At 49.5% G+C, this 24,786-nt stretch overlaps 1 protein-coding gene across 1 annotated transcript in view; it reads right to left on the bottom strand.

Moving 5' to 3' along the window:
* ctso (cathepsin O) overlaps nt 1–24,786 on the bottom strand; it is a 67,768-nt gene that overhangs the window by 6,100 nt on the left and 36,882 nt on the right. The window contains exons 6-7 of the mRNA XM_038792292.1: nt 7,304–7,467; nt 4,138–4,230 (exon numbers count right to left, since the gene is read on the bottom strand). Coding sequence (XP_038648220.1) covers nt 4,138–4,230; nt 7,304–7,467 — 257 coding nt within the window. The remainder of the gene's footprint in view (nt 1–4,137; nt 4,231–7,303; nt 7,468–24,786) is intronic.

Raw genomic sequence — 24,786 nt, forward strand, 5'->3', positions numbered from 1 at the left:
GCATAGGACTCTCTGAGGGTGCCCAGCCCTTTGGAATTCCTATTGCCTGTGACTCCTTCCGCGTTGTCTACTGTGACCACAGAGAGAGCAGCTGCCCACTGCAGGACAGCCAAGTGAAGCTGGGGTCCTCCAGGCCTCAGGTCCCCAGAGGACGGCCACCGCAGGACAACAGGGCAAACTGGTCAGCAACATGCCTCCATCCCTGCTGTGGATGTCGAGGGGGCACCTGGAAGAAGTAGTATGGAATGACTGAGAAGTTTTGATTTTGCTTGTGGTTGCAGGGATGCATTATGATTGTTAATGTTGTGACACTTCTGTAATTAGAGTAAATTTACACTTTCATGAGGCTTGACATGATTCATTTGCAATTCATCGTCCTCAAGCCTGTGCATCCTCCTCCACCACCACCTTCAGAGGGATACCCCAGGCTGGGTCTTCTGTATCCCTGGAATCATGCATGTGCAGGTAGGTAAAGGCATTTGTCAGGGCCCATGAGAGTGATATGTAAGAAGCCTCCCACATGCACTGATCCTTTGCCATTCACACACTTACCTATCACAACACCCTACCAGTCTAAGTAATACATGTCGTGGTTCCCCTTCAGTTAAGATAACCTGTATCTCCGTCCACCCCAATGACCCAACACACGTGGAACATCTTGAGATCTCTACCACGAGGTTCTGAATAATTGCAAGCGCCCATGGTTCCTGTAACATTCAGTGGCCAGTTCAATACCTTTACCCCTCCCTCTGTGACCCTCCCCCCATAACCATTGATCTCCCCCTCCCCCCCCCCAGGTGTAACAGTTTGACCTTCCCCAAATTACCCTTCAACTCGCCCCATCTCCCTGAATGGGACAGATGAATGACTATGTCCCTAACCTTCCTGAGGAGCCCACTCCCATGACAAAAGATTTGTCCCTTCCACCATGTTTTTTTAAAAACGCATTTTATTACAAACCTGTATCAAAGCAGGTTACAGCGAATAAACACCCTGGGAAACATACTTCCCAACAGTCAGCTATACAGTTTGTACATATTTTTCTCCTTTTCACCCCCCCTCATCCCCATCACCCCCCCCCCCCCCCCCCCCCCCCACCCACCCACCAACCCCCTGCGACGAACAGCTCCTCAAACACGGTCACAAACATCCCCCACCTTTTCTCAAACTCCCCTGCTGAGCCCTTTAACTCATACTTTATCTTCTCTAATCGCATGAAGTCGTACAGGTCACCCAACCAAGCTGCTACCCCCGGTGGCGATGCCGACCGCCACTCCAGCAAAATTTGTCACCGTGCAATCAGGGAGGCGAAGGCCAAGACATCGGCCTTCCTCCTCTCCTTGAGCTCCGGCTTCTCTGAGACCCCAAATATCACCACCAAAGGTTCCAGGTCCATTTCCTCCTCCACTATCCTGGCTAAGACCGCAAACACTCCCGCCCAGATTCTTTCCAATTTTTCGCAACACCAAAACATGTGTGCATGATTCACACACATCTTCTATGCCCTGAAAGAATCCACTCATTCTCGCCCGAGCATATGCACCCTGTGCACCACCTTAAACTGTTTCAGGCTCATCCTTGCACAAGAGGAGGTCCCGTTTACCCTTCGCAGTGCCTCACTCCATACTCCCCAATTGATCTCCATTCCCAACTCCGCTTCCTATTTCTCCTTGATCTTCACCACCCGCTCGCCTCCCTGCTCCTCCAGCCACTTATATATATATCCCCAATTCTTCCCTCCCCTTCCACATTCGGAAGCAGCAGCCGCTCCAGCAGGGTATATCCCGGCAACCTAGGGAACCTTTTATAGACCTTTCGTGCAAAGTTCCTAACCTGTGGATACCTGAACTCACTACCCCTCGGCAGCTCTACCCTCTCCATGAGCGCATTCAGACTGGCGAACCCTTCCTCCAAATACAAATCCCTCACCTTGACCAGCCCCACTTCCCTCCACCTCCTGTATACACTATCCCCCCCCCCCCCCCCGGCTCAAACCCATTATTCTCGCACAGCGGCGTTAGCACCAACGTCACTTCCACCCTAAAATGCCTCCACAGCTGATTCCATATCTTCACCGTGGACTGCACCACTGGGCTCCCTGAATACCTAGACGTCACCATAGCTCTCAAACTAGACCCCTGACGAGATTCCTCCTCCACCCTAACCCACTCTACCCCTTCTTCCCACCACCGCCGCACCTTGTCCACATTCGCCGCCTAATAATAATGAAGCAAGTTGGGCAATGCCAGCCCCCCCCCCTGGTGGCTCTGCCTCTGTAGCAGGGCCCTCCCCACCCTCGGCACCTACCCTGCCCATACAAAGTCAGAGATGATCGTGTCCACTTTCCGAAAAAAGGCCTTTGGTATAAAGATCGGGAGAGCCTGAAAGATAAACAAGAACCTTGGCAGAATATTCATTTCCACCAATTGGACCCTCCCCGCCAACGTTAAGTGCAGTGTATCCCGCCTCTTAAGATCCTCCCTGGCCTCCTCCACCAGCTTCGTTGTTCCACTTATGGAGCCCCATCTATTCCCTCGCTACCTGAATCCCCAAATCTGTCCCTCCCACCATTGTGCCGATCCCATTAATCTGCATTTATTTCCGAATCCCCTCCAACAACCATCAGCCCCCTTTCAACCGTTATTGCCCAGCCCCCACCCTCCTACCCTACAGGTTCTCACTCCACCCTCAATCCTCACCACCCCTTCCTATCAACAATTCCCTCAGTCTGCCCCCTAGGACTCATGCCCATTCACATCTGCATGACCTGCCCGCTCCACCATGGTCCGTTCCACCCTCCGCTCAATACCCGTTCACCAATTCCACAACCCGGGCAGCATCCCTTTCCTTTCCTCTACCATCCCCCCCACCCAGGTCTCCACGCACAGCCCACCTCTTAATTGTTTTCCTCCCTGTCCAATACTCCCCCAGGCTATCGCTGCCCAACAGACCTCCAGCCGTCCACCTGCAACTTGAAGATGCACCTCCTGGAAGCTCCTGCAGCGAGACAATTCACATTGTTAATACTTCATCCACCCACTGCTGCATGTGGTGATGTAGGGCCCACGGTCACTGGAGGCCTCCATCTTCTGATCTCTGCAATCTGGCTGAGGTCTTCTTCCAGGTGAATACTGACATGCCCATGCCGTGATCGGTCCTGCTGGTGGCGGGGATAATTGGGGTGGAGGACAATACTGGTGGGGCCATTTCATTAATGGGATGCAAAGCAGCTTCACGCTGGCCTGTGGTGGGAATGGCGATCCGCCAAGATGGGTGCGAGCGCACATTCCCGTTGTGGTTTTACACTGGCGGCAAAACAATATTTCAGCTCCCACCACATTGTCCTCTGCGCCTGCCATTACACCAGTAAAACCTTGGCCAATGTTTTTACTTGGTAACTGGAGGTCATCAGTATGAGATCGTCTCCAAGAAATCCAATATGGAAAATTCAGATGCAACTTCTTTGTGCAAAGAATGGTCAGAATGTGAAACTCACTACCACAAGGAGTAATTGAAAGAAAGTTTTGCAGATGTGTTTAAAGGGTAGATGGAGAAGCATTTGAGCGAGAAGGGAATGTTGGTGGAGTTAGATGAGTAAAGACGGGAGGAAACTCAAGTGCAGCATAAAACCAGCATAGCCTGTCCGTATATTCAATGTTACCTTTACAGCCACTGGCAGGGCTTGGGAGTTGATAAGAGTTTGAGCTGTTACTGGACCTGCATATATGTCGGTGCCAGGGGGCAGTGGAAAGAGGCGGGGCCTGAAAGGGGAGGGCCTTGATACCTGCAATCCTGGGAAGTTGGGAGGGGGGGGGGGCGAGGTTAATACCGGTGATCCCTTTCGGTGAGAGGAGGATGATCCCAGTGATCCTTGTGGGGGAGCACCCTGATGTCCGTGGGGGTGTTTAACTTCATTTTGAGATCAGGAAAATTTGGTGTAGGATGAGGAGAACTGGGCTGGTTCTCAGCAGGATAACACTTCTGGGTGTAAGTATGATTCTGATACGGTTTTGATGTTAAACTGAAGAAGGTGGGGAACATTCAATACAGAAATATAAAAAATACTGTATTCACAAAAATTCCCCAGATGAATGAAATGTTCTTTTCCATGAACTGTACATTGCACAGAAAACTCACCACAAACATTCTTCCCCATTTTGATGTATACGTAGCCATCAACTCCCCATTTGGTTCCCCATGAATTGCGTACAATCCAGTAAGGGATATCACCTGTTTTCATGAAAAGAAAGGGCCAAATGTTACTGTTTCTTCACAATTGCCACTTATTTCATGGAAAGCCAATATCAGAAAACATTATTATCACCCAGTGCAGGGCTAATCAAAAACTATCACAGTAGAACCTATGAGACTGTTGCGACCTTGAACGCCATGAGTGGCTGAAACCTCACTTTGTTGGTGGCTAGGTGACACAAAGATAATAATTGGAAAATGGTGGGATTTTTACCTGTGACACCCTATGATGTGCTCTCAATAAACAGTGCCTCTTGACTGCCTATCCCTCTGCAAACATGCTCTCCGAACCAGAGGTGTCTTGCATGCCTAAAGGTCGACAGTTTATTCAGCTGGCATGGGGTTCTACGGTAGCATAGTGGTTAGCACTGCTGCCTCACAGCGCCAGGGACACGGATTCAATTCCCGCTTTGGGTGACCGTGTGGAGTTTGCACATTCTCCCCATGCCTGGGTTTCCTCCAGGTGCTCCGGTTTCCTCCCACAGTCCAAAGATGTGCAGGTTAGGTGGATTGGCCATGCTAAATTGCCCTTAATATCTAGGGATTTGTAGGTTAGGTGGGGTTATGGGGTTGCAGGGAAAGGGCGGGAACCTGGTCAGGGTGCTCTTTCAGAGGATCGGTGCAGACTCGATGGGCCAAATGACCTCCTTCTGCATGGTAGTGGTTCTATGATACTATGATAATCTTCATAAAAAAAGATTTAGGTAATAGGATGGGGAAACTCTGGAATACAAATACGAATTTTGGAAGGATCGTCATTTTCACCTTATGAATCCTTCTCGCCAACGATAACCGTTGGGCATCCACCCTCTTCAAATCCCTTTCACACATTCTTCCAGACCGGCCAGATTTAGTCAGTGCAACAATGCCCAGCCGTGAGCCACCTGTATTCCCAAATATCTAAAACTCGACCTGGCCAACTGAAATGGCAATCTCTCCAGACTTGCACTTTTTCCCTGAGGGTTCACCGGGAGCACCTCACTCTTCCCCACATTAAGATTTTAACCCGAAAAGGAACCAAAGCTGCTTAATATCTCCATAATCGTTCCCACATTGGAGAGAGGGTCTGTTAGACACAGGGACACTTGATGCTCCATAGATCCACTCTCTGTACCCTTCCACTCTGTGCAAAAAGTAACGGAGAAAGTGGACACCCCTGTCTTGTTCCCTATACAGTCGAATGTACCTCGAGCTTCATGCATTGGTATGAACACTCGCAGTGGGGCTTTAAACAATGACCTGATCCAAGAGATGTACCTCGGTCCAAAACCAAACTGCCCCAATATCGTAGATCCTCCCATTCTATCCAGTCAAATGCTTTCTCCGGGTCTATGGAGATTATTACCTGGCTCCCGACCCGATGGGTGTTGGCACTGGGTCGGCAGTATCAATGAGTCTGGTCCATGGGGTGGAGATGATTACAATCCGCAGTGCGGTATGCTCTGGTGCTCCAGAGTCTGACGCCCGCCCCGCCGTCACATTCCACTGTCCATCCGGGTGATCCCCGCATGTGTGTTGGCCATTCCATCACATGGGCCCACAGACCTTCAGGGAGGCGGGATGGGCAGCAGTGTGGTTATGGGGTGGTGAGCGGTGATGGATCACTCACCGGCTAGGCCCTACCACATGACATCACCACATTCAAGAGCCTCCTTTCTCTTGGCCGATGACTGGTGACCTTTCACAAATCCGTCTGATCCTCAGTAACAACCCCCCAACAAATATTCCTCCGAACGAGTTGCCAGCACCGTTGCCCATAACTTTGCAATGGCATTCAACAGGAATATGGGCTGATATGACCCACACGCCTCTGGATCCTTATCCTTCTTCAAGATTAAAGAGAGAAAGCCCTCTGTCAATGTGGTCGGCCGAACCTCCCAGGATAACGAATCTTAGAACATCGGATATAACAATTGCTGAATATTCTGACCCTACCACCCCAGGGAGCAGCCCTTACCCACTACGAAAAAGTCAATGCGGGGGTAAACCCAGTGCACATGTGAGAAAAAGGTGAACTCTTTCTCCCTTGGGTGTCTAAATTTCCATGGATCCACACCCCAGCCATCTGCTCCATGAACGCGAGCAGTTCTTTTGCCACCCTCGATATCGGAAGGGATTTGAGGCATGGCCTGTCCAGTCTGGGAACAATTAATGTCCCGCCGCATAATCAGCTGATGAGAATCCAGACCTGAGACGGCTGCCAGCACCCTCTTGATAAACTCCGTATCCTCCCAATTCAATGAGTTAACGTTCACCAAAACCACAGGAACCCCCTCCAGCCTCCCACTCACCATCATGTATCTTCCCCCCGGATCCGCCACTATTTTACCCACGCCACCCTCCTGTTGGTAAGCACCAAGGTTCCCTTCATCTTTGTGTCAAATCCAGAATGGAACACTTGTCCCACCACCCTTTCCTCAACCTCATTTGATTTAATCCTCTGCCGAGTCTCCTGTAAGAAAACCACATCTGCCTTCATGCTCTTTAAATGGGCGAACACCCGAGACCTTTTAACCGGCCCTTTCAATCCCCTCACGTTTAATGTGACCAATCTGGTCAGTGGTCTCCATGTCTCCCCCCCCCCCCCCCCCCCCCACCCTGATCAGCCATTCCTACTCGCAAGGGAACAGAGCCCTGCCTCGCCCACTTTCCAGGCCCACCCAAGATGGTCACTGCCACCCCTCCACCCAGCTACTCAACAAAGAGACAATCACAGTCATCAACTCTTCCCCCCCCCACGAGCCTCAAACCAACTGTCCTCTCTCCCCCACTAATCCTCCCAACCCAAACAAAGAAAACGCAAGCACCCTAGGCTCGTTATCCTAACAAGCAAAGAAAATAACATCGCCCCCCCACCACGGAAATAGGGCTGGTTTAGCTCAGTGGGCTAGACAACTGAAGTGCCTCATCCTCCGAACCAATCTTGCAAATCTTTTCTTGGAGAACACCTCAAAGTTAAATGCAACTATGCAATCTCTAAGTGGCAACAATGAAAGTTTTCATCAAACCGCTTCCATGTCAATAAACTGAACTTTACAAATTACTCACTTACCTGTTGCGTCATAACCAGTGATCACCACTGCATGGTTTGATTTTCCTTGGGAGCAGTGATGTTGTATAATGCCACCAAGGTAGTCCTGCCAACTTACTGCATCTACCACTGCCACTAAGGGACCCCACTCCAAAAGCTTCTCCATCATAACATCTTCACTGTACCTATACAGAAAGTTTTTGCACAGGTCATTTTTTTTAAACATCTGAGCATAAACTTCTGAGCACATAAAAAAAATTCACTGAAGCAAAATGAATCACAGAGGAGCATTTGACAATCGTACATGGTTTTCTATGGGAGAAAATAATATCGGAATAGTGGTTTGCTGGTACAGAGCTTGAGTATCGCTGCAAAAAGACACGTGTGGAAGCTTTTCATCTGGCACCCATCAGGTCTATTCACGGGAATGCCTAATGTGAAAGGAACCACAATTTGCTTTCTCAAGAGTGTGGAGTGATTGGCAAATGGATTCTGATTGGTGGAGGCATTGCCATGGAGAATGCACAAGTTGTGTTGTGCGTCCGTTCACTGCCAGCCTCCCGTAATAGCGCTGTGGGTGCACCTACATCATATGGACTGCAGTGGCTCAAGAACGCAGCTCATCACCACCTTCTCAAGGGTAATTAGGGATGGGCAATAAATACTGGCCTTGCCAGTGGTGCCCATATCACTTGAATTAATTATATAAAGACTAAAATACTATCCGGCAAATTTGATGAGCTCGTTGCAATTAACCTTTCCATCAAATCAACAGAATGCTTCCATTTCTTAAACGTGCCCATCTGCAATGCGCTCCTGTTTGTGAGTGATGCTACTTCAGTACAAGTATTTTTTATTAAGCTTTAACTGTCAGGAGAGTAATTATTGCAGAACAGGAAAACTTAAATAGGTTAGCGCAGGGATCATCAAGAGACATGGAAATTTAATCAAAAATGCAATATCTTAAGAACTGCAATGTTGTTATTTGAATGCCAAAGAAATGAATACGAGATATACGAATGTATTGTTTTGTTCTATAAAAATTGAATTACGTATCTCTTGTTATGTATTTATTGGATTAAAACTTGTGTTGCTAATGCCAACGTTATAATTTTTAAAGCAAAATGTAAAATTTAAAGTGTTCTGGTATATAAAATGTAAAAAGAAAGAAATAAATGCCACAAACCGGAGGTGGGAATACTTATATTGCATAAAAAAAGATAGATGCAACAAAATATGAAATGAAAAAAGTATATTTATTAAATTTAATACGATCTCGGCTGTTGGGTTTTCTATGGAGAATCATTCTCTATCTGGGCAGTATTCGATTGTTTTCATTTTCATGCAGGAATGTAAACTTTTATTGTTTATTGGCTTCTCAACTTGCCTTTTAGGAAATTGATACTTGAAAATACTTGCTCACAGTGGTAAATAGAACAGAAGTTGAACTGTATGCTATATACATATTGTATGCTATATATATCTTCAATTTACTGCAAGACCCTGCAAAGAATTCCAGGCTTCAAACAGTTGATCAAAGTCTGGAACTGCAATGTCACTCCAGACTGTCAGGTTGCTAACCCCGGGATAGTGAAATGGCCAATGATACGACCATCAATTCACTCGAGACATGAGTAGAAGTAAACCGTGGCTTTAATCAACTTTGAACAGTGCCTGCCTGCGACTGAACCAATACTGAGAACCGCCTGCAGGTCGACTGCTCTTTATACCTCCCTTCAAGGGGAGGAGCCATGGGCGGAGCCCATACATGCCCAACATGTTCCCCTATGGATAATGGCATACAATGGCCCATAGGAGAAGCCCACAAGGGCAACAGCATAGCACAGATACTAATACAAGGGCAACAGCACAGATAGAAATACACTGGTGGATTATTGGTATAATACATTCATCACAGCCAACTGCAATTTAAAATGATTCACTGTGAGGTAATAGATTTGGGTTGAACAAATTAAGAAATGGGAGTATGTATTTAATGAGAAGACTCTGGAGGAGGTGGAGCAACAGAGAGACTTGAGGTTTAAATGCAGATTCCACACGCTTCTATTTCCTTGAATATAGGAGATTAAGTAGTGACATAACTGAGATATCTAAGATGATTAAAAGATTTGACAGAATAAATAGAAGCCATTTCCTCATGCGTCCACAAAATGATATGCAAAACTCTCTCCTCCAAAAAGTTGTTGAGACTGGGTCACTTGAAAATTACAAAACATAGATTGATAATTTTTAGGCAAGGATATTAAGAGAAACGGAATTAAAGAAAGAAGCATGTTCCAGAGCTGAAAATTGATTATTATTGAAGTGTAATCACTGTTGTAATATAGAAAATGTGCACAAAGTAACATGATAATTGAGCAGATAATTTGTCTTAGTGATATTTATTAAGGGATTAAAAATTGGCCAGGCCAACAGAAAGAACCCTTTGAATACTGGCATCGGATATTTTACATTCACTCGAGAGGGCAGCTTTCAGTTTAATATCTCATCAGTGCATCCCCAACAGTGCAGCACCCATTCAATAATTCACTGGAATGTCAGCCTAGATTCTGTTGATCAAAGTGGGTAGATGGAGTTAAGATATAGAGTAGCCATGGGTTAACTGAATAGTGGAGTAGACTCGAGAGGCTGAATGGCCGACGTCTATTTCTACACTCTCAGAGGGCTAATCAAACATAAAAACAATAGACAATTGCATTTCTGATTAGTAAGTAGAAATGAATAATAGACACTGGGCAGGGTTCTCCCTCTGTTCACGACAGTGGGATTCTCCAGTTCCACAGCAGTGAATGGGAGATTGGCTGAGCGCCAAATTTTCCGTGCTTGCTGGCAGCAGTAGTGGGGTGGACTCGCCAATGGCGAATCCCGGCCACTGTCCTTGATCATACATTTCAATACTCAATTGCATTTTAGTTGAAACGATAATGTAGAAAGTAGACTGTACAAACGTTTCTTGATTGTTCTAAGTGCCTTTCTTCTTTGGTTACTGAATGATAGATGATGCTTGTTAAATAAGTATACAAATGCAAAGTATGTTTACCTGTATTGTGTGACAGGGTGAATTCTACAACAAATTTAGCTTCTAAAATGTTAATCGCCGTCACACCGTGGCTAGCAAGTGGTGTCTATGGGACAACTGCATTCTCGTATCACATGCTCTGGAGGATACTCAGCTATTTTTTGATCGCTTTGTCCTCAGCTTAGAACACTTTGGCCTGACAATAATTCTAAAGCATTCAACGATCTTGGGGGCGATTTAGCCGACTTAAGTTAAAGTCCACTGAATGGTGCGTTTAGCAGGGAGTGCCAAGAAACACTGTGCTACTGAATGGCACTTTGCCGTTTTGAGTGGACCAATATTAAACAGCACCCTGGTGAGGTCCCCCAGGTGTGGCCGTTGAGTCCCGGGCACCAGGTGAATCCCAGTGAGAGTGCGATCCAGATAGTGATGCCTTGTGAGAACATTTTGGCGTCGCAAATCTCACGAGAGGCCCCTTGCGATATTCGATGGCTTCGTCCCAACACCAAGTCGGGTGCAACTAAGCTGCTGAATCGCTCTCCTTGTAGAAAACCGCCCTTGGCACCTTACTCCAAGATCTCACAGTCACCATCAACAACACATCCTTTTTCAGTATGGAACATTTGCTAACTTGAGGGTATCCTTTCCTATAACACCACAGTGGGTGAAAAAAATCGAACATCTCCCGCTAAATGAAAGTCCGGTGTTTGACAGGCTTACGCACAGATTTTGGAAAGAGAATGGAGTTTGTTTCAGAACAAAGATCAAAGTCTACAAGACGGTGGTTCTTACATCATTTCTTTATAGATGCAAGACTTGGACAACCTACTGGCATCACACAATGCATTCCAACTTCACTCTTTGAGATCTATTTGCAATATCAGGTGGCAGAACAAAATCCCCAACACGGAGGGTCTTGCAAGGTACTACATACCTGGCATCGAGAGCATATTCATCAGAGCCCAGCTCACTGGGCTGGTCATCTCGTTCACATTGAGGGCTCCTGCATACCAAAGGCGGTATTCTACAGTCAGCTGAACATGGGAGCCACAGTACAGGACACTCCCAACTTGGATATCAAAACAATCTGAATGTTCGAAAGTACAAGCTGCATCCCAATACATGGGGAAGAACAACCTTGGAAAGATGCAAATGGAGAAGTCTCCGTCACCAAAAGATTTCAATTTTTGAGGTGAACCGAGCCAAGTGCCTTGAGGACAGGCAAGCAAGGCCAATGCCTACATCCATCCTACTAAATGGACTTTATATGCAGTATTTGCAATCGGTTATGCAAATAAGAGATTCCTGAATCGGCAGAGATGGGAGATTTCCAGCTCTGCAAATTTGACATTTAAAAATGGCTGCATGTAGGTTGGATTTTTGTTCCGATGGAGTGAGCCAGATTAGAAGTCAGTCCCAGCACCTCAGAACAGGACTGGAGGCTTCCGGCTGCACAGGTGGGCTGGATGGAAGCCCTGCCTCTGTGTACTTTAAGTTATTTAAAAAAGTATTAAAACAAAAGAAAAAGCCCTCACCATGTCCCCATGTCCCATCCATGGCAACCTATGTCCCCTACCCCCCCCCCCCCCCCCCCGATGGCCCCTCATACTCACTGTGTCCAACATTCCTGTAGTAGCCCTTTGTAGCTCCTGTGCCAACTTAGTGGCAATGCATGCCCTCACCCACAATCCTTTCCCTTACCCTCTCCACGCCAACTTACCTTGTAACCAATAATGGTTCTTTGATAGCTTGACAGTTTTGACAATTCCTTGACAGCTTTAACAGTTCCTCGACAGCTTTGAAATGAGTTTGTGCATTATTTTAAATGAAAAATCGTATTTACTTTGAACAAACCTCAAAAGGTATGTTACCTCTCCGAAAGTGTTCTAGGACCATATCCAAAGGGGCACCTTATCTTTCCAAAGGGGTACGCTGGCAATTCAAACATGTTCAAATCTGCTCTTACCTAATCTAATCTTCACACTCTGGATTTTGTATTTCTGACATACCAAAATCTCATTTCAGTGGAGATAGCTGCTGATTTAAATGGTCAGCTTCCTCTGGAAGCCTGTGTGTGCATAAACCTCGGCCTGACTCCAGCCCCACCCCGTGAAAATGGGAAAAGCCACGTTCAGTTTGAGGACTTATCATTTCCAGCCATTTCCTCTATTTTCTGGACCTTGGTCTATCGTCACACATGAGATGACATCAACCCAGACTGCAAACTGATCTTTTTTTTTGCTGATTGCTCCTCTGTCGAAGCAACAGGAGATTCCATCTGCTACCATTGCTCCTTCGGTGATGACGTTATAATTTTGGAAAGTACTCATAGATTCATTGACATTCATAGCACAGGAGGCCATTTGTCCCATCTCGTCCATACCGGTCAACAAGGATCTGGCTACAGTAATCCCACTTTCCAGCCCTTGGCCCATTACCCTGGAGGTTATGCCTGTGCAAGTGAATATCTAAATACTTCTGAAATGTTACGAAAGTTTCTGACTCAACACCCTTTCAGGCAGTGAGTTCCAGACTCCCACCACCCTCAGGGTAAAAAGGTTTGTCCCAAACAACCCTCTTAGCCTTCTACCTCTTCCGATAAATCTATAGACTCTGGTTATTGACCCCTCTACGAATGGAAAAGGTGCCTTCCTATCCACCCTATCTATGTCCCTCATTTGCCTTCTTAGCCCTCCCCAATTTAATTCCTCACACATTTCTGGGTTGAATTCCATTTGCCACTGCTATGCCCACCTGTCCATTAATATTCTCCTGCAGTCTATGGTCATCCTCCACACTATTTACCCTCCGATCAATTTTGGTGTCATCCGTGAACTTCTTGATCATACCCCCAACATTTATGTTCAAATCATGCATGTGCATCACAAACAGCAAGGGTCCCAGCACCAAGCCCTGCAGAACCCCTCTGGAATCAGACTTCCAGTTACAGAAACATCCCTCGGCCATCACTCTCTGCTTCCTGCCTTTCAGCCAATTTTGGATCCAATGTGCTACTTTGCCATGGATTCCATGGCCCTTAGTCTGTCATGAGGGACTTTATCAATTGCCTTGCTAAACTTCGTATTAACTACATCAAATGCATTACCCTCATAAACACTCCTCGTTATCGCCTCAAAAAATTTGATTACATTTGGCAAACATGACCTTCCCTTAAATCCATGCTGACTATCGCTGATTAATCCGTGTCTATCCAAGTGCAGATATAAGCTGTCCCTCAGAATTCTTTTGAGTAACTTCCCCACGATCGTGTTTAGACTGCCTGACTGATCTATAATTCCGTGGTCTATCCCTTCCTCCCTTTTAAAATAGTGAGACAATATTAGCAGCCCACCAATCCTCTGGCACCTACCTGCGGCCAGAGAGGATTTGAAAATGACTGCCGGTTCCCCTGATTTCTCTTCCCTTGCCTCCACCAACATCCTGGGATACATCTCATCCAGGCCTGCAAATTTATCCACTCTTAGAGCTACTAATACTAAACCTGTTCGGACCTCCTCTCTCTCTATGTTTCTGTTGTCTAATACTTCACAGACCTCCACCCTGATGTCAACATCTACATCGTCCTTTTCCAATGTGAAGACTGACCTGTCTAAGGAGCCTTGGTGAGCTGCTGCAGTGCATCTTATATATGGCACACACTGCCAGTATGCACTGCTGATGAAGAGGTGTCACTGTTGAAGATGGTGGATGGAGTGCCAGTCAAGTGGGCTGCTTTAACCTGGATGGCACCAAGCTTCGAGTGCAATTGGAGCTGCACAGGTCCTGGCAAGTTGAGAGTATTCCAACATACTCTTGAATGACATGCTCCTTGGAGATGATAAGACATGTTTTGAGAAGTCAGATGGTGAGTTACTCAGCACAGAATTCCCAGGCTCTGACCTGCTTTTGCTCCCACAGTGTTTATATGCCTGGTCCAGTTCAGTTTCTGGTCAATGGTAACCCCAGGATGTTAGCAGTGGGGAATTCAGCGATGGCAAAGCCACTGAATATCTGGAGGAGATAGTTAGATCCTCTCTTGTTGGATATGGTCATTACCTGTCATTTATGTGGTGTGAATGTAATTTGCTACTCAACAGTCCAAGCCTAAATGTTGTACAGGTCTTTCTGCATTTGGACATGGATTGCACCAGTATCTGAAGAGTCATGTGACACTGAACACTGTGCAATCATCAATGAACATTCCATATCTTTTTATTAAGACAGTAAAATATATATACAAGGCCAAACGGTGCAAACACTCATTTTGTGTTGGAGAAACAGGATATCCTCCCCTCAGTACAATGTACAGGGAGGGGGGGGGGGGGGGGGGGATACTCTGAATATTAAAATAGTTCACAACACGTTTCTACAAAAAACAAATGGTACAAGCACTAAACTTTGCGCTGGAGAGACCAGATACCCTTGCCTCTGTACCAACAGAAGGGAAAGGAAGGAGCGTGGTGGGGACAGAGGGGAAAGGAGGGTGGTGGGGAGGGAGGGAGTCGGAGTGTTGGTGGGGGGTGGGGGGGGGGGGGGGTGGGGGCAAATTCAATTTGTCCTGACTTTTGTCAATAGGACACACTTGGACAATTTTACACATTTCCAGGTAGGGCTGTGACTAGTGGTGTTCCACAGGGTTCAGTGCGAGGACCTTTGCTGAGTGTGGTATATATAAATGATTTGGAGGAAAATGTAACTGGTCTGATTGGTAAGTTTGCGGACGACACAAAGGTTGGTGGAATTGCAGACAGCGATGAGGACTGTCAGACGACACAGCAGGATTTAGATCGTTTGGAAACTTGGGCGGAGAGATGGCAAATGGAGTTTAATCCAGACAAATGTGGGGTAATGCATTTTGGAAGGTCTAATACAGGTATGGAATATACAGTGATTGGTAGAACCCTCAAGAGTATTGACAGTCGGAGAGATCGAGGTGTACCGGTCCACAGGTCACTGAAAGGGGCCACACACAGTTGGAGAAGGTAGTCTAGAAGGCATACGGCAGCATGGTTGGCGCAGGCTTGGAGGGCCGAAGGGCCTGTTCCTGTGCTGTACTTTAATTTGTTCTTTGTTAGATGCCAGTGTTACAGCTGCACTGGAAAGCTTAGCTCAGGGCACCATGAGTTCTTGAGCACAAGCAAAAGTAATATGGCTGAGATGCTGTCATGGCCCATAGCCTTTGCAGCATGCAGTGCCTTCAGCCATTTCTTAAGATTATGTTGAGTGAATTGAAATCAGCTGAAGACTGGCATCTGCGATTCTGTGGACCTCAGGAGGCATTCACTCAGCACCTCTGATTGAAGATGGTTGCAAATGCCTCTACCTTATACAATGCACCAATGTGTTTGGCTCACCCATCATTGATGATGGGCTTAATTGTGGAGCCACCTCCAGTTAGTGGTTTAGTTGTTCACCACCATTCACAACTGGATATGGTAGGACTGCACAGGTTAGATCGGAGTTGTTGATTGTGGGATCGTTTTGCTTTGTGCACCATATGCTGCTTCTGCTGTTTGCCATTCAAGAAGTCCTGTGTTGTAGGTTTAACTGGTGAAGGTTTGTCTGGTGCTGCTTCTGGTATGCTTTCCTGCAGCCGCATTGAATCAGGGTTGATCCCCGGCTTGATGGTAATGGTGCGCATGCAGGGCAGACCAGTTAACAACAGCAGATTTTCTAACTCAAATGGCATTAGTGAACCAGATAGTTATTTACAATATTCCAATAGTTTTGTGGTTACTGAGGTAAGCTTTTAATGCCAGATTTATTAGTTAATAGATTTTTTAAGGGGCTGGTTTAGCACAGGGCTAAATTGCTGGCTTTGAAAGCAGACCAAGGCAGGCCAGCAGCACGGTTCAATTCCCATAACAGCCTCCCCGAACAGATGCCGGAATGTGGCGGCTCACAGTGACTTCATTTGAAGCCTACTTGTGACAATAAGTGATTTTCATTTCATTTTCATGAATTTCCACCAGTTATCGCTTTGGGAAAATGAACCCCTAACCCCAGAGCATTAGTCTGGACCTCTGGATAGCTAGTCTAATAACGTTACCACCACACCACTAACCCCCATCCGCAATGCTCTAGTTGTGGCCTAGCCAGAGCTTTATAAAGGTTCAACATATCTTCCCTGCTATTTTACTCAATACAGGTATCAAGCTCAAGATCACATATTTATCTGACTGTGCTCTCAACACATTATGCCACCTTCAATGGTCGACAGACATGAACTCACAGGTCTAGCTGCTCCATGGGCTCTTTAGAACAGTGCCATTAAGTATACAATGCCTCTCCATTTAACCAGTAGACAGTCAGACGTTTGATTAAACAAGACTCTGAGCTTCAGCCTTGCTGCCAAGATGATCTATTTAAAGTGCAGGAGGTCAGAAACGAGTAGCTTGGTCCAGGAAAGCAACATGGCACATGGTTGATTATTTCTTCCCATTTTTGGAAGAGGAGAAGAGAGATTTAGTGAAATAGCTCTGAGCTGTCTAGCTAAAACAGCTGAATAATTCACATCTGGCCTTGTCTCATTAAGTGCTTTGCAGTAAGCCTTGGAAAATACGTGCGGGAGACACAATATCCATTCTGATCACTGTTACAGTTGTGGATTATATTACTGCACAATAATATATTTCACAATATGGGCACAGAGGAGCGATACATAATACAGTGTTTTATTCTTTGTGTCAGACAATAATGGACAATAAAAAAAGTGCTGTTTAATATGAACACAGTTGAGTGCAACAGTGCTGGAAAGAAATTATACATCATACTTCCAGGAATGTTAGGTTGTTAAAGAATATGGGCCGTAACTCCCACCCGAATATGGGCCATAACTTCCACCCAGCAGCGGAAAGTGATGGCCTGCTGGAATTACAAGAGTTTAAAATGCACTTAGCTGCTCTGGGAAACTTTACTGAAACCTCCTCTAGCCACAGTTGCTTGGGACCTGCAGCAAAACTCCCTTGCAGGCCCCAGCGCAGCCCAGCACCGATGACCTCAGGGAGGCCATGCCCCCTATTTGACTGCATTCCCTGCCGTAAAGCAGGTAGGTTTGAAAATGACAGGCCAGGGGGGAAGGTAAATGGACAGGATCTGGCTGGTTGGGGTATTTAAAAATGGGGATCTGGCGCCGTGGCTGCTGAAGGAGACAGAGGGGGTAAGAAAATTTTTCAAACTCACAATAATGTGCTGACAGTTGTGCATGGGGGGCATTTTCCAGGGCCGGGGTGGAGTAACGGAAACTGACCCGCAGGCAGGCCGTCGGTTCAAGGCGCCCCCTCCGGGAAGAGAATGGCTGGGCACAGGCCGCCTTTTTTGCAGTCTGCGGTGATAGGTCACCCACTGGCCCCCCCCATTGCCCCCTCCCATGGAGCCCCCAGCGCCCCATACCCTCCACGGCACGCCCCCTCCACCCAGCGCAGTCCATCCCTGACACCAATCAGACAAAGGACCAGGGGCAGGTGAGTGGGATTCAGAAGCGCTGCGGTGTTCCAACACCTCCCCTGCAGGAGCCACCGGAACAGACCCCATCACCTCCTCCTCTCCTGGGGTGCCCGATGGCCCCCGGGCAACTCCTTGGGACGGGGCTGAGCACGCTCCCGGGACTCTGCCGTCGCCTGGCGCTGCCAGTCCAGGAGGCCCGCTCTTGCCTTGACCAGGCTTTCCACGGTCGTGGCCTTGGTGCACAGAGACTGGGCCATGACCCTCAAGGACTGTGCCACGTCCCTCTGTGACTGAACAGAACAGAACAGAACAGAACAGGCCCTTCGGCCCTCGATGTTGTGCCGAGCAATGATCACCCTACTCAAACCCACGTATCCACCCTATACCCGTAACCCAACAACCCCCCCTTAACCTTACATTTTAGGACACTACGGGCAATTTAGCATGGCCAATCCACCTAACCCGCACATCTTTGGACTGTGGGAGGAAACCGGAGCACCCGGAGGAAACCCACGCACACACGGGGAGGACGTGCAGACTCCACACAGACAGTGACCCAGCCGGGAATCGAACCTGGGGCCCTGGAGCTGTGAAGCATTTATGCTAACCACCATGCTACCGTGCTGCCCGACTGGTTCAGGTCAACCAGCGCCCGGCTAATGCTTCAGTGCCGCAGCCATGTCCCTCAGGGACATGTGACTGGGCTAAGCTCTGGGGCGCTGCAGCAATGTCCATGTGACGCTGGTGATGAGAAGGTGGTGTCGTCCCCAAACTGGTGCTCTGGAGTGTTGCAGCATTGCGGCTGAGGAAGAGGGGCTGTCCAGCCTTGTCGGCAGGGCTAGCCTCATCGGCAGGTGAATTGTGGGGTTGTGGCTAAGGGTGAGGGAAGCCGGACAGGTCTGCCCCGTCGGGAGGTGATCCTACAAGACAAAAGACCAGATGCATGGTAGGCGTGGTGTGCAGCAGAGGGGTGACTCACTTGTCACAGGGACATCGCAATTCATTTGGGGCTCACTTGGTTGTCCCATGCTGACCTCCGTCTGGGAGGGCCTGCATATCTGGCAGGCCACCTCACGTACTCTCCTGCTCACAGTGGTTCTGGGTCGTTTTCTCCTGCGGGGTTAGATAATGCACAGTGAGAAACAATCGGACACAGGCTGCACCAGGGGTCTGCAGTTAGTGGCCTGTGTATGCAGGGCACCCAGCCATTGGGGAGGTACAGTCTTGGCATGTGGTGCAGCATGAGTGCGAAGGGGTTGCTGGCAGCTGGGGTCCAGTCGCCCTCAGTGGAGGGGGACCAATCCTCATGCAGCACTGCTTACCTGTCAGCCTGGTGGGGCCAGGCCACCCTGAGGAGGTCATGCAGCTTCTTTGAGCACTGCTGGCCAGTCCTTGCGGTGGGGCCCACAGTGATCACCATCTCTGCCACCTTCCCACAGGCCCGGTTGACCTCGGTGGGTGGCAACCTCCTTTCCATCCTGGGGAACAGGGTATCATGCCTCTCTTCCAGGGCATCCAGCATGATGTCCAGCTCTGCATCTGTGAACCTTGGGGCTGCTCTACGAGGTGCCGTGTTCTTGGCTGGAATGACTACGTGGGCAGTGGAGTACTTCTATGTATCTCCTGAGCGCCAATCCCGACCCCAGCGAATCCGACACTTGTGTGAGTTGGAATTGGACTAGTTTCACCTGGTGAGAATACTGGCCCATTAGCATGCCCTGAATAGCTCCGAACCTGTCAACCACATTAGGATCAGAGAATACTCCTGATTCAGTCCCGCCGTCAGCATTTTGGGCGGGATTCTCCGTTGCCCAACACATTGTAATCGGTGATCGGGCGGAAAATACATTACGATGCCCAAATCGGGGCCGGTGCCGGTTGGACGCCAGTCATCCATGCTCCGTCCCCTCAGAAGTAGTATAAATGCGTTGCGCGCCGCACACTGTTGCAACGGCATTGGCACGTCATTGGAAGGCCCTCCCATGATGCTCCACCCCCGATGGGCCGCTTTCCCGACTGCGGTGTTGGCCTGTGGTCTGAGCGGTCAGGAATGTGGCAGTGTGGGTACCTAGACTGTACCCAGAACCACCACATACGGCCAGGATCCGTGCCGCGGGGGCTTCCGTGAAGGCTGGGGGGGACTGGAGCGGAGTGGCCAGGGGGTGGATTGTGGGGTCATGGATGGCGGGTCAGGGACGGCGCCATGTTGTAAGGTGTGACACTGGCAGGTTGTCGCTGTGTGCATGAGCGACCCGGCTGTTCTCTAGCTGTTTTTGGCGTGGGAGCCGGGTGTTTCATCCGGCGCCGCTGCTAGCCCCTCACCAGACCCGGAATCAGAAGATTCGGCGCCGATTTTTGCCGATCTAAAACGCCCACGAGTTCTCCGTTTCAGCCGGCACTTCGCCGCTGAAACAGAGAATTCAGCCTTTAGTCTTTTAAACGGAGAATCCACTCCAATGGCTTGCGGCATGGATCTGAGGGGTTTCAACATGGGTCACAGCTGTTCTCTTTTCAGGGATGGACACCTGGAGCTTCCAAGTGAGTGATATAGCTGTAATAATTTTCACTGCCCCTGCCTGGACTGTTGTCTAGCTTCCAGAAAGGGCTCTCTCTTCTGAGGGGTCCTTTTGGTTCGAAGGTCCTGGTGGGGGAGCCCTTCTAGTTAAGGGGTCCCACTAGTTTGGGGGTCTTTGTGGGGTCTCTCTCATTGAGGAGTTCCTGAGGGAGGATCCCTCTAGTTAGGCAGACCCTGTGATGGGGTCCGACTACTTTGGGGTGTCATGGGGTGGTCCTCTAGTTCGAGATCCCTGTGGGGGGACCCTTTAGTTGAGGGGTCCCTGTCGCATGATCCCACTAGTTTGGGGATCTGCGGGGGTCCCTCTAGTTAGGGGGTCCTTGTGGGAGGCCCATTTAGTTCGGGGTCTCTGGGGGTTCTGCCTATTTACGGAGGTTTGGAGAGGGATGAGCCCCATACTTGGGGGAAGGAGCACCCAGAAAATCTGGGGGTGGGGGGCTGCTTTGCGATGCGGGGGAGGTGGCTGATTTGCAGTGTGGTGAGGGGGGGGGGCGGGGGGGGGGGGGGGGAATAGGGGCGGTGGGGATGGGCGGTAGGGTTGCCGGCCGCATGATTTCGCACTCGGGCCGCCCGTTCTAAATGGCGGGCCAGGAGCTGGACTCCCTCAGGAATCCCGCGTTTCTTGGCCCTGCATAAATTTGCATGGCAAGGGACACTGAACTGCATTGTGAATTGCACGCTCTCTATCTCCTCCAGTAGGAGAACATAGGGCTGGATTCTCCGTCGGTGGGATCTCCGCTTCACCGATTGTGCAGTCACATGGATTTCCCGACGGTGTGGGAGTGCCCACAATGGGAAACCCCATTGGCTGGGTACTGCGTCGGAGGATCCCGCTGCTGGTGGGGACGCGCCGAACCAGAAAATGGGTGCGGCAGGAGGGAGAATCCCACACATAGGGTAGGATTCTCCGGTTGCCGACGGCGAAATCACGTTCGGCGACCGGCCAGAGAATTCAAATTTCTGAGGAAATAGAGGGCGACGTCGCTTTTGCGATGCTCTTCCCCCTCCAAAGCAGAGTACTCTAGGAGCACGCCTCGCAATGTATCGGCGGCCTCAGGACATTACCTAGGCCCGCCCTCCAATGCTCTGCCCCCGATTGGCCTAGTTCCCAACGGCGTGTGTGTCTCATGGTCTCACCTGTCGGGAACTCTGCGTGGCTGATGTGGATACAGTCCAGTGCCGCCATAGTCGAGGCAGGGCCGATCCCTGGGCAGGGGGCACATTATTCGGGGCTGGGGGCACTGTTGGTGATGGTCCAGGGCGTGCGAGCCAGCCAAAGGGTGGGGACTATTTCGCGGGCCATTTTGCACGGTGCTGCAGGCCGCCGCCGTGCGCAAGCGCGGCCACGGACCCGGCAATTCTCCGGGACATATCAGCAGCTAGAGCCGAGTGCTCTACGCTGCCGTCCTGCTAGCCCCAGCAAAACGGGGAATCGGTGGCCATTTTGTACCAGCTGGTATCACTCTAATATGTGTTCCGGAGATCTAACCAATTCATGGGCTCTAACCTCTTCGCAAACAGGGACCAGATGGACTGGTACTCATGGGGGTCTCCCAGGGTATTGGAGGGGGGGGGCGGGCCAGCCCAACCCAACCCAACCCGGGCCAGCCCAACCCAACCCAACCCAGCCCAGGGTGAAAGACATCATTATTTGTCAGTCTCTTACCCTCTCCCAAATCCTTACAGATATCTGGCCAGGCGGCCAGAAACCGGAGAAGGCGGCGGCAGCAGCAGCCTTGACATAGGCCCGAGGCGGCGACACATCTGCTGGACCTCGACCCACACCCTAAGGGCTCAGCCAACCATCAGGCCAAGGTGAGACCCAGAGAGGGAAGGCCGTGGCTGCCCAAGGTGTACAAGCATCGCTGGCCTTTCGAGCAGATGACAGACAGCAGATGATGTACCGCAGAAGGCTTTGCCTCAACAAGCAGACAGTGCCATGTCCTGGTGAAGTTGGCACCATGTGGAGGAGGAAGATACCCGCTCCTGGTGGCTGTCACGGTCAACACAGCCCTGAACTTCTACACCTCAGGATCATTCCAGGGCTCGAGCGGGGATGTGTGTGGCATCTCGCAAGCTACAGCTGACAGCTTTGCCCTGTTTGCCCGGGCAGAAAACTACATAAACTTTTGACATGGACCAAACCCAACAAGATTTCCGGGTAGCAGGATTTTCGGCCATCGTCGGGATGTGCCAGGTCCAGGGTTTATTCGATGGCACGCATGTCACCTTGCGCATACCGAGCCGTCGGGGAGTACCCTACGTCAACAGGAAGGGGTTCCACTCCCTGAACATCCAGCTCGTGTGCAACCAGCACAAGATTATGCATGTGTGTGCATGTTTCCCGGGGAGCGTGCACGACAGCTACATCCAGGGGCAGTCCGATATACCCGACCTCCTCGACAACCACCCCAGGATTGCCTGTTGACTCTTGGGGGATAGGGTACAGAGGTCGGTGACCGACACAGCGACCCGGTACAAGGGAAAAAACACCTTGGTTGGAGTAATTTACATACCCCTGAGCAATACTTCCAAAGTGGGGCATAGTATAAACTAATAAATAATGAGGACTTGTGAGAAGGACACAACGGGTGACTGGATCAATCAAAATTGGCAAGGGTAACCTTGAGGGAGATTTCTTAGAGTGCATGAGAGATTGTTTCTTAGAGCAATATGTTATGGAGCCAACCAGGGAGCAGGCTATTTTATATTTAGTATTATGTAATGAAGAAGGGTTGATAAATAGTCTTGTCATTAATGCAATGAATGATCACAGCATACTAGAATTTCAAATTCAGATTGAGCGAGAGAGGACAGTGCTATACTAGAGTTTTAGTGTTGGGCAGAGGTAATTATCTCTTGCATATTGAAAATGCAGTGTGGGTCGTACCTCCCGATATCACTATTGAATGTAGACTTCAAGTTGCTGGCGAAGGTGACCGGACTATCCTCGGCCACTCAGTCACCTCCAGGGCCCATTCCTCGAAGGTGGCAAGAAGTCTGATGTCCTGCACCCCGTCGCCTGTCTGGGTCCACTCCCGACAGTTGTGGGACAACTTCTTCTGTGGGGACACAGAGAGGGTATCGTTGGACGCACGTGTGGTTCACCGCGGGGTGGGGGTAAGAGGGGGCTTGGAGTGGGTGGGATAGTTCACGTGGAGGGGTGGGAAGAATTTGGAGGGGGCGCCTTGGGCTGCATGGGCGAGTCATGGCACAGCATGGTTCTGGGCGTGTGCCGTGCATTCCTGTAGAGGGGGTCCGGTGCCAACTCACCCATGCTGCCTAGTGTAGGTCATTGACCTTGCGGCACTGGGTGCTGGACCTCCTGGTCACATTGGCCGATCTGACGGCTGTTATTTCCTCCCAGGCAACATTGGCTGCCTTGTGGCTGACCCTCCAGGATCTTCGGGGGAAACAGGATATCCCTTCTGGCTTCGACTGCCTCGAGGAACCTCCCCAGGTCTGCATCCCCGAATCGTGGGGCTGGTCACCTTGGTGCCATGGCTGCGAGCTGAATTGGGGGGCTGGCTGTGCAAAAGCAGTTTTCATGCAAGTGGGGGACTGGCGAGCGCAGTCTTGACGAATTGGTTGGCAAGCCATAATTTGTGGTGTGAAGCTTGGGGGGCCTCCTTAAGTGGACCAATTAAACGTTGGATTGTGGTGATGGCCTTGCCAGGCCAAGCATCGGAAAATCCGCGGCAGTTCCTGCTTACTGCCACACTTTGAAATCTTATCATTGAATTGCGTCCTAAGTGTTGACACCGGAACTGAACTGCGGCGGTTTGCCTACCCACTGGAGGCGCTATTTGTGGAACAATTCAGGACATGCTAATAGGCTAGCATTCTGCTGGTGCGTATTCAGAGCAATTCCTGGCCCAGGAGGCATTCTAACGACTGAGACAGACTGGCAGCTGACGCTGTTTTTACTACACACTTACTACTTCACTGCAGCCACCAAGATGGCTTAGAGAAGATCTAGGTTGAGAGTGCAAGGTGCACCCACAGCTCCATGTCAGCGAGGAGTGGAGGGACATCCTCTTCCTCAGCGTAGGCTGCAGACTCAAGCCTGCCCTCTTGAACACTGCCTGGGAGGTAGTGGCTGAGGCAGTCAGTGTTGTCAGTCTCACCAGGAGGAGATAGCCCTTGATCCGGAGGGGTGGAGTGGATTCAGGGCAACACCCTAAATCCACAGATCTGGCACCAAGCCTCTGCTCCCAGCCCAGGCAGACACTCCCAACAAGCCGGACAGTTATCAATGGTTTTTCGGTGATTTTTAGCCTCCTGCTTCCCCTCCATGGCGCCCAGTCCACGTTTATAAATACTTCCAGTAATTCACTCCCAGGAGACGCCTGCCTCAGAGGAGCGGAGCATCGTGGATGGGCGGGGCAGACTGTGTCTAACCCTTCAATCACATTTTAAATGCATTCAAATGTCAGTTTTGTA

Source organism: Scyliorhinus canicula, chromosome 3 (assembly GCF_902713615.1).
Source record: "Scyliorhinus canicula chromosome 3, sScyCan1.1, whole genome shotgun sequence".
NCBI lineage: Eukaryota > Metazoa > Chordata > Chondrichthyes > Carcharhiniformes > Scyliorhinidae > Scyliorhinus > Scyliorhinus canicula.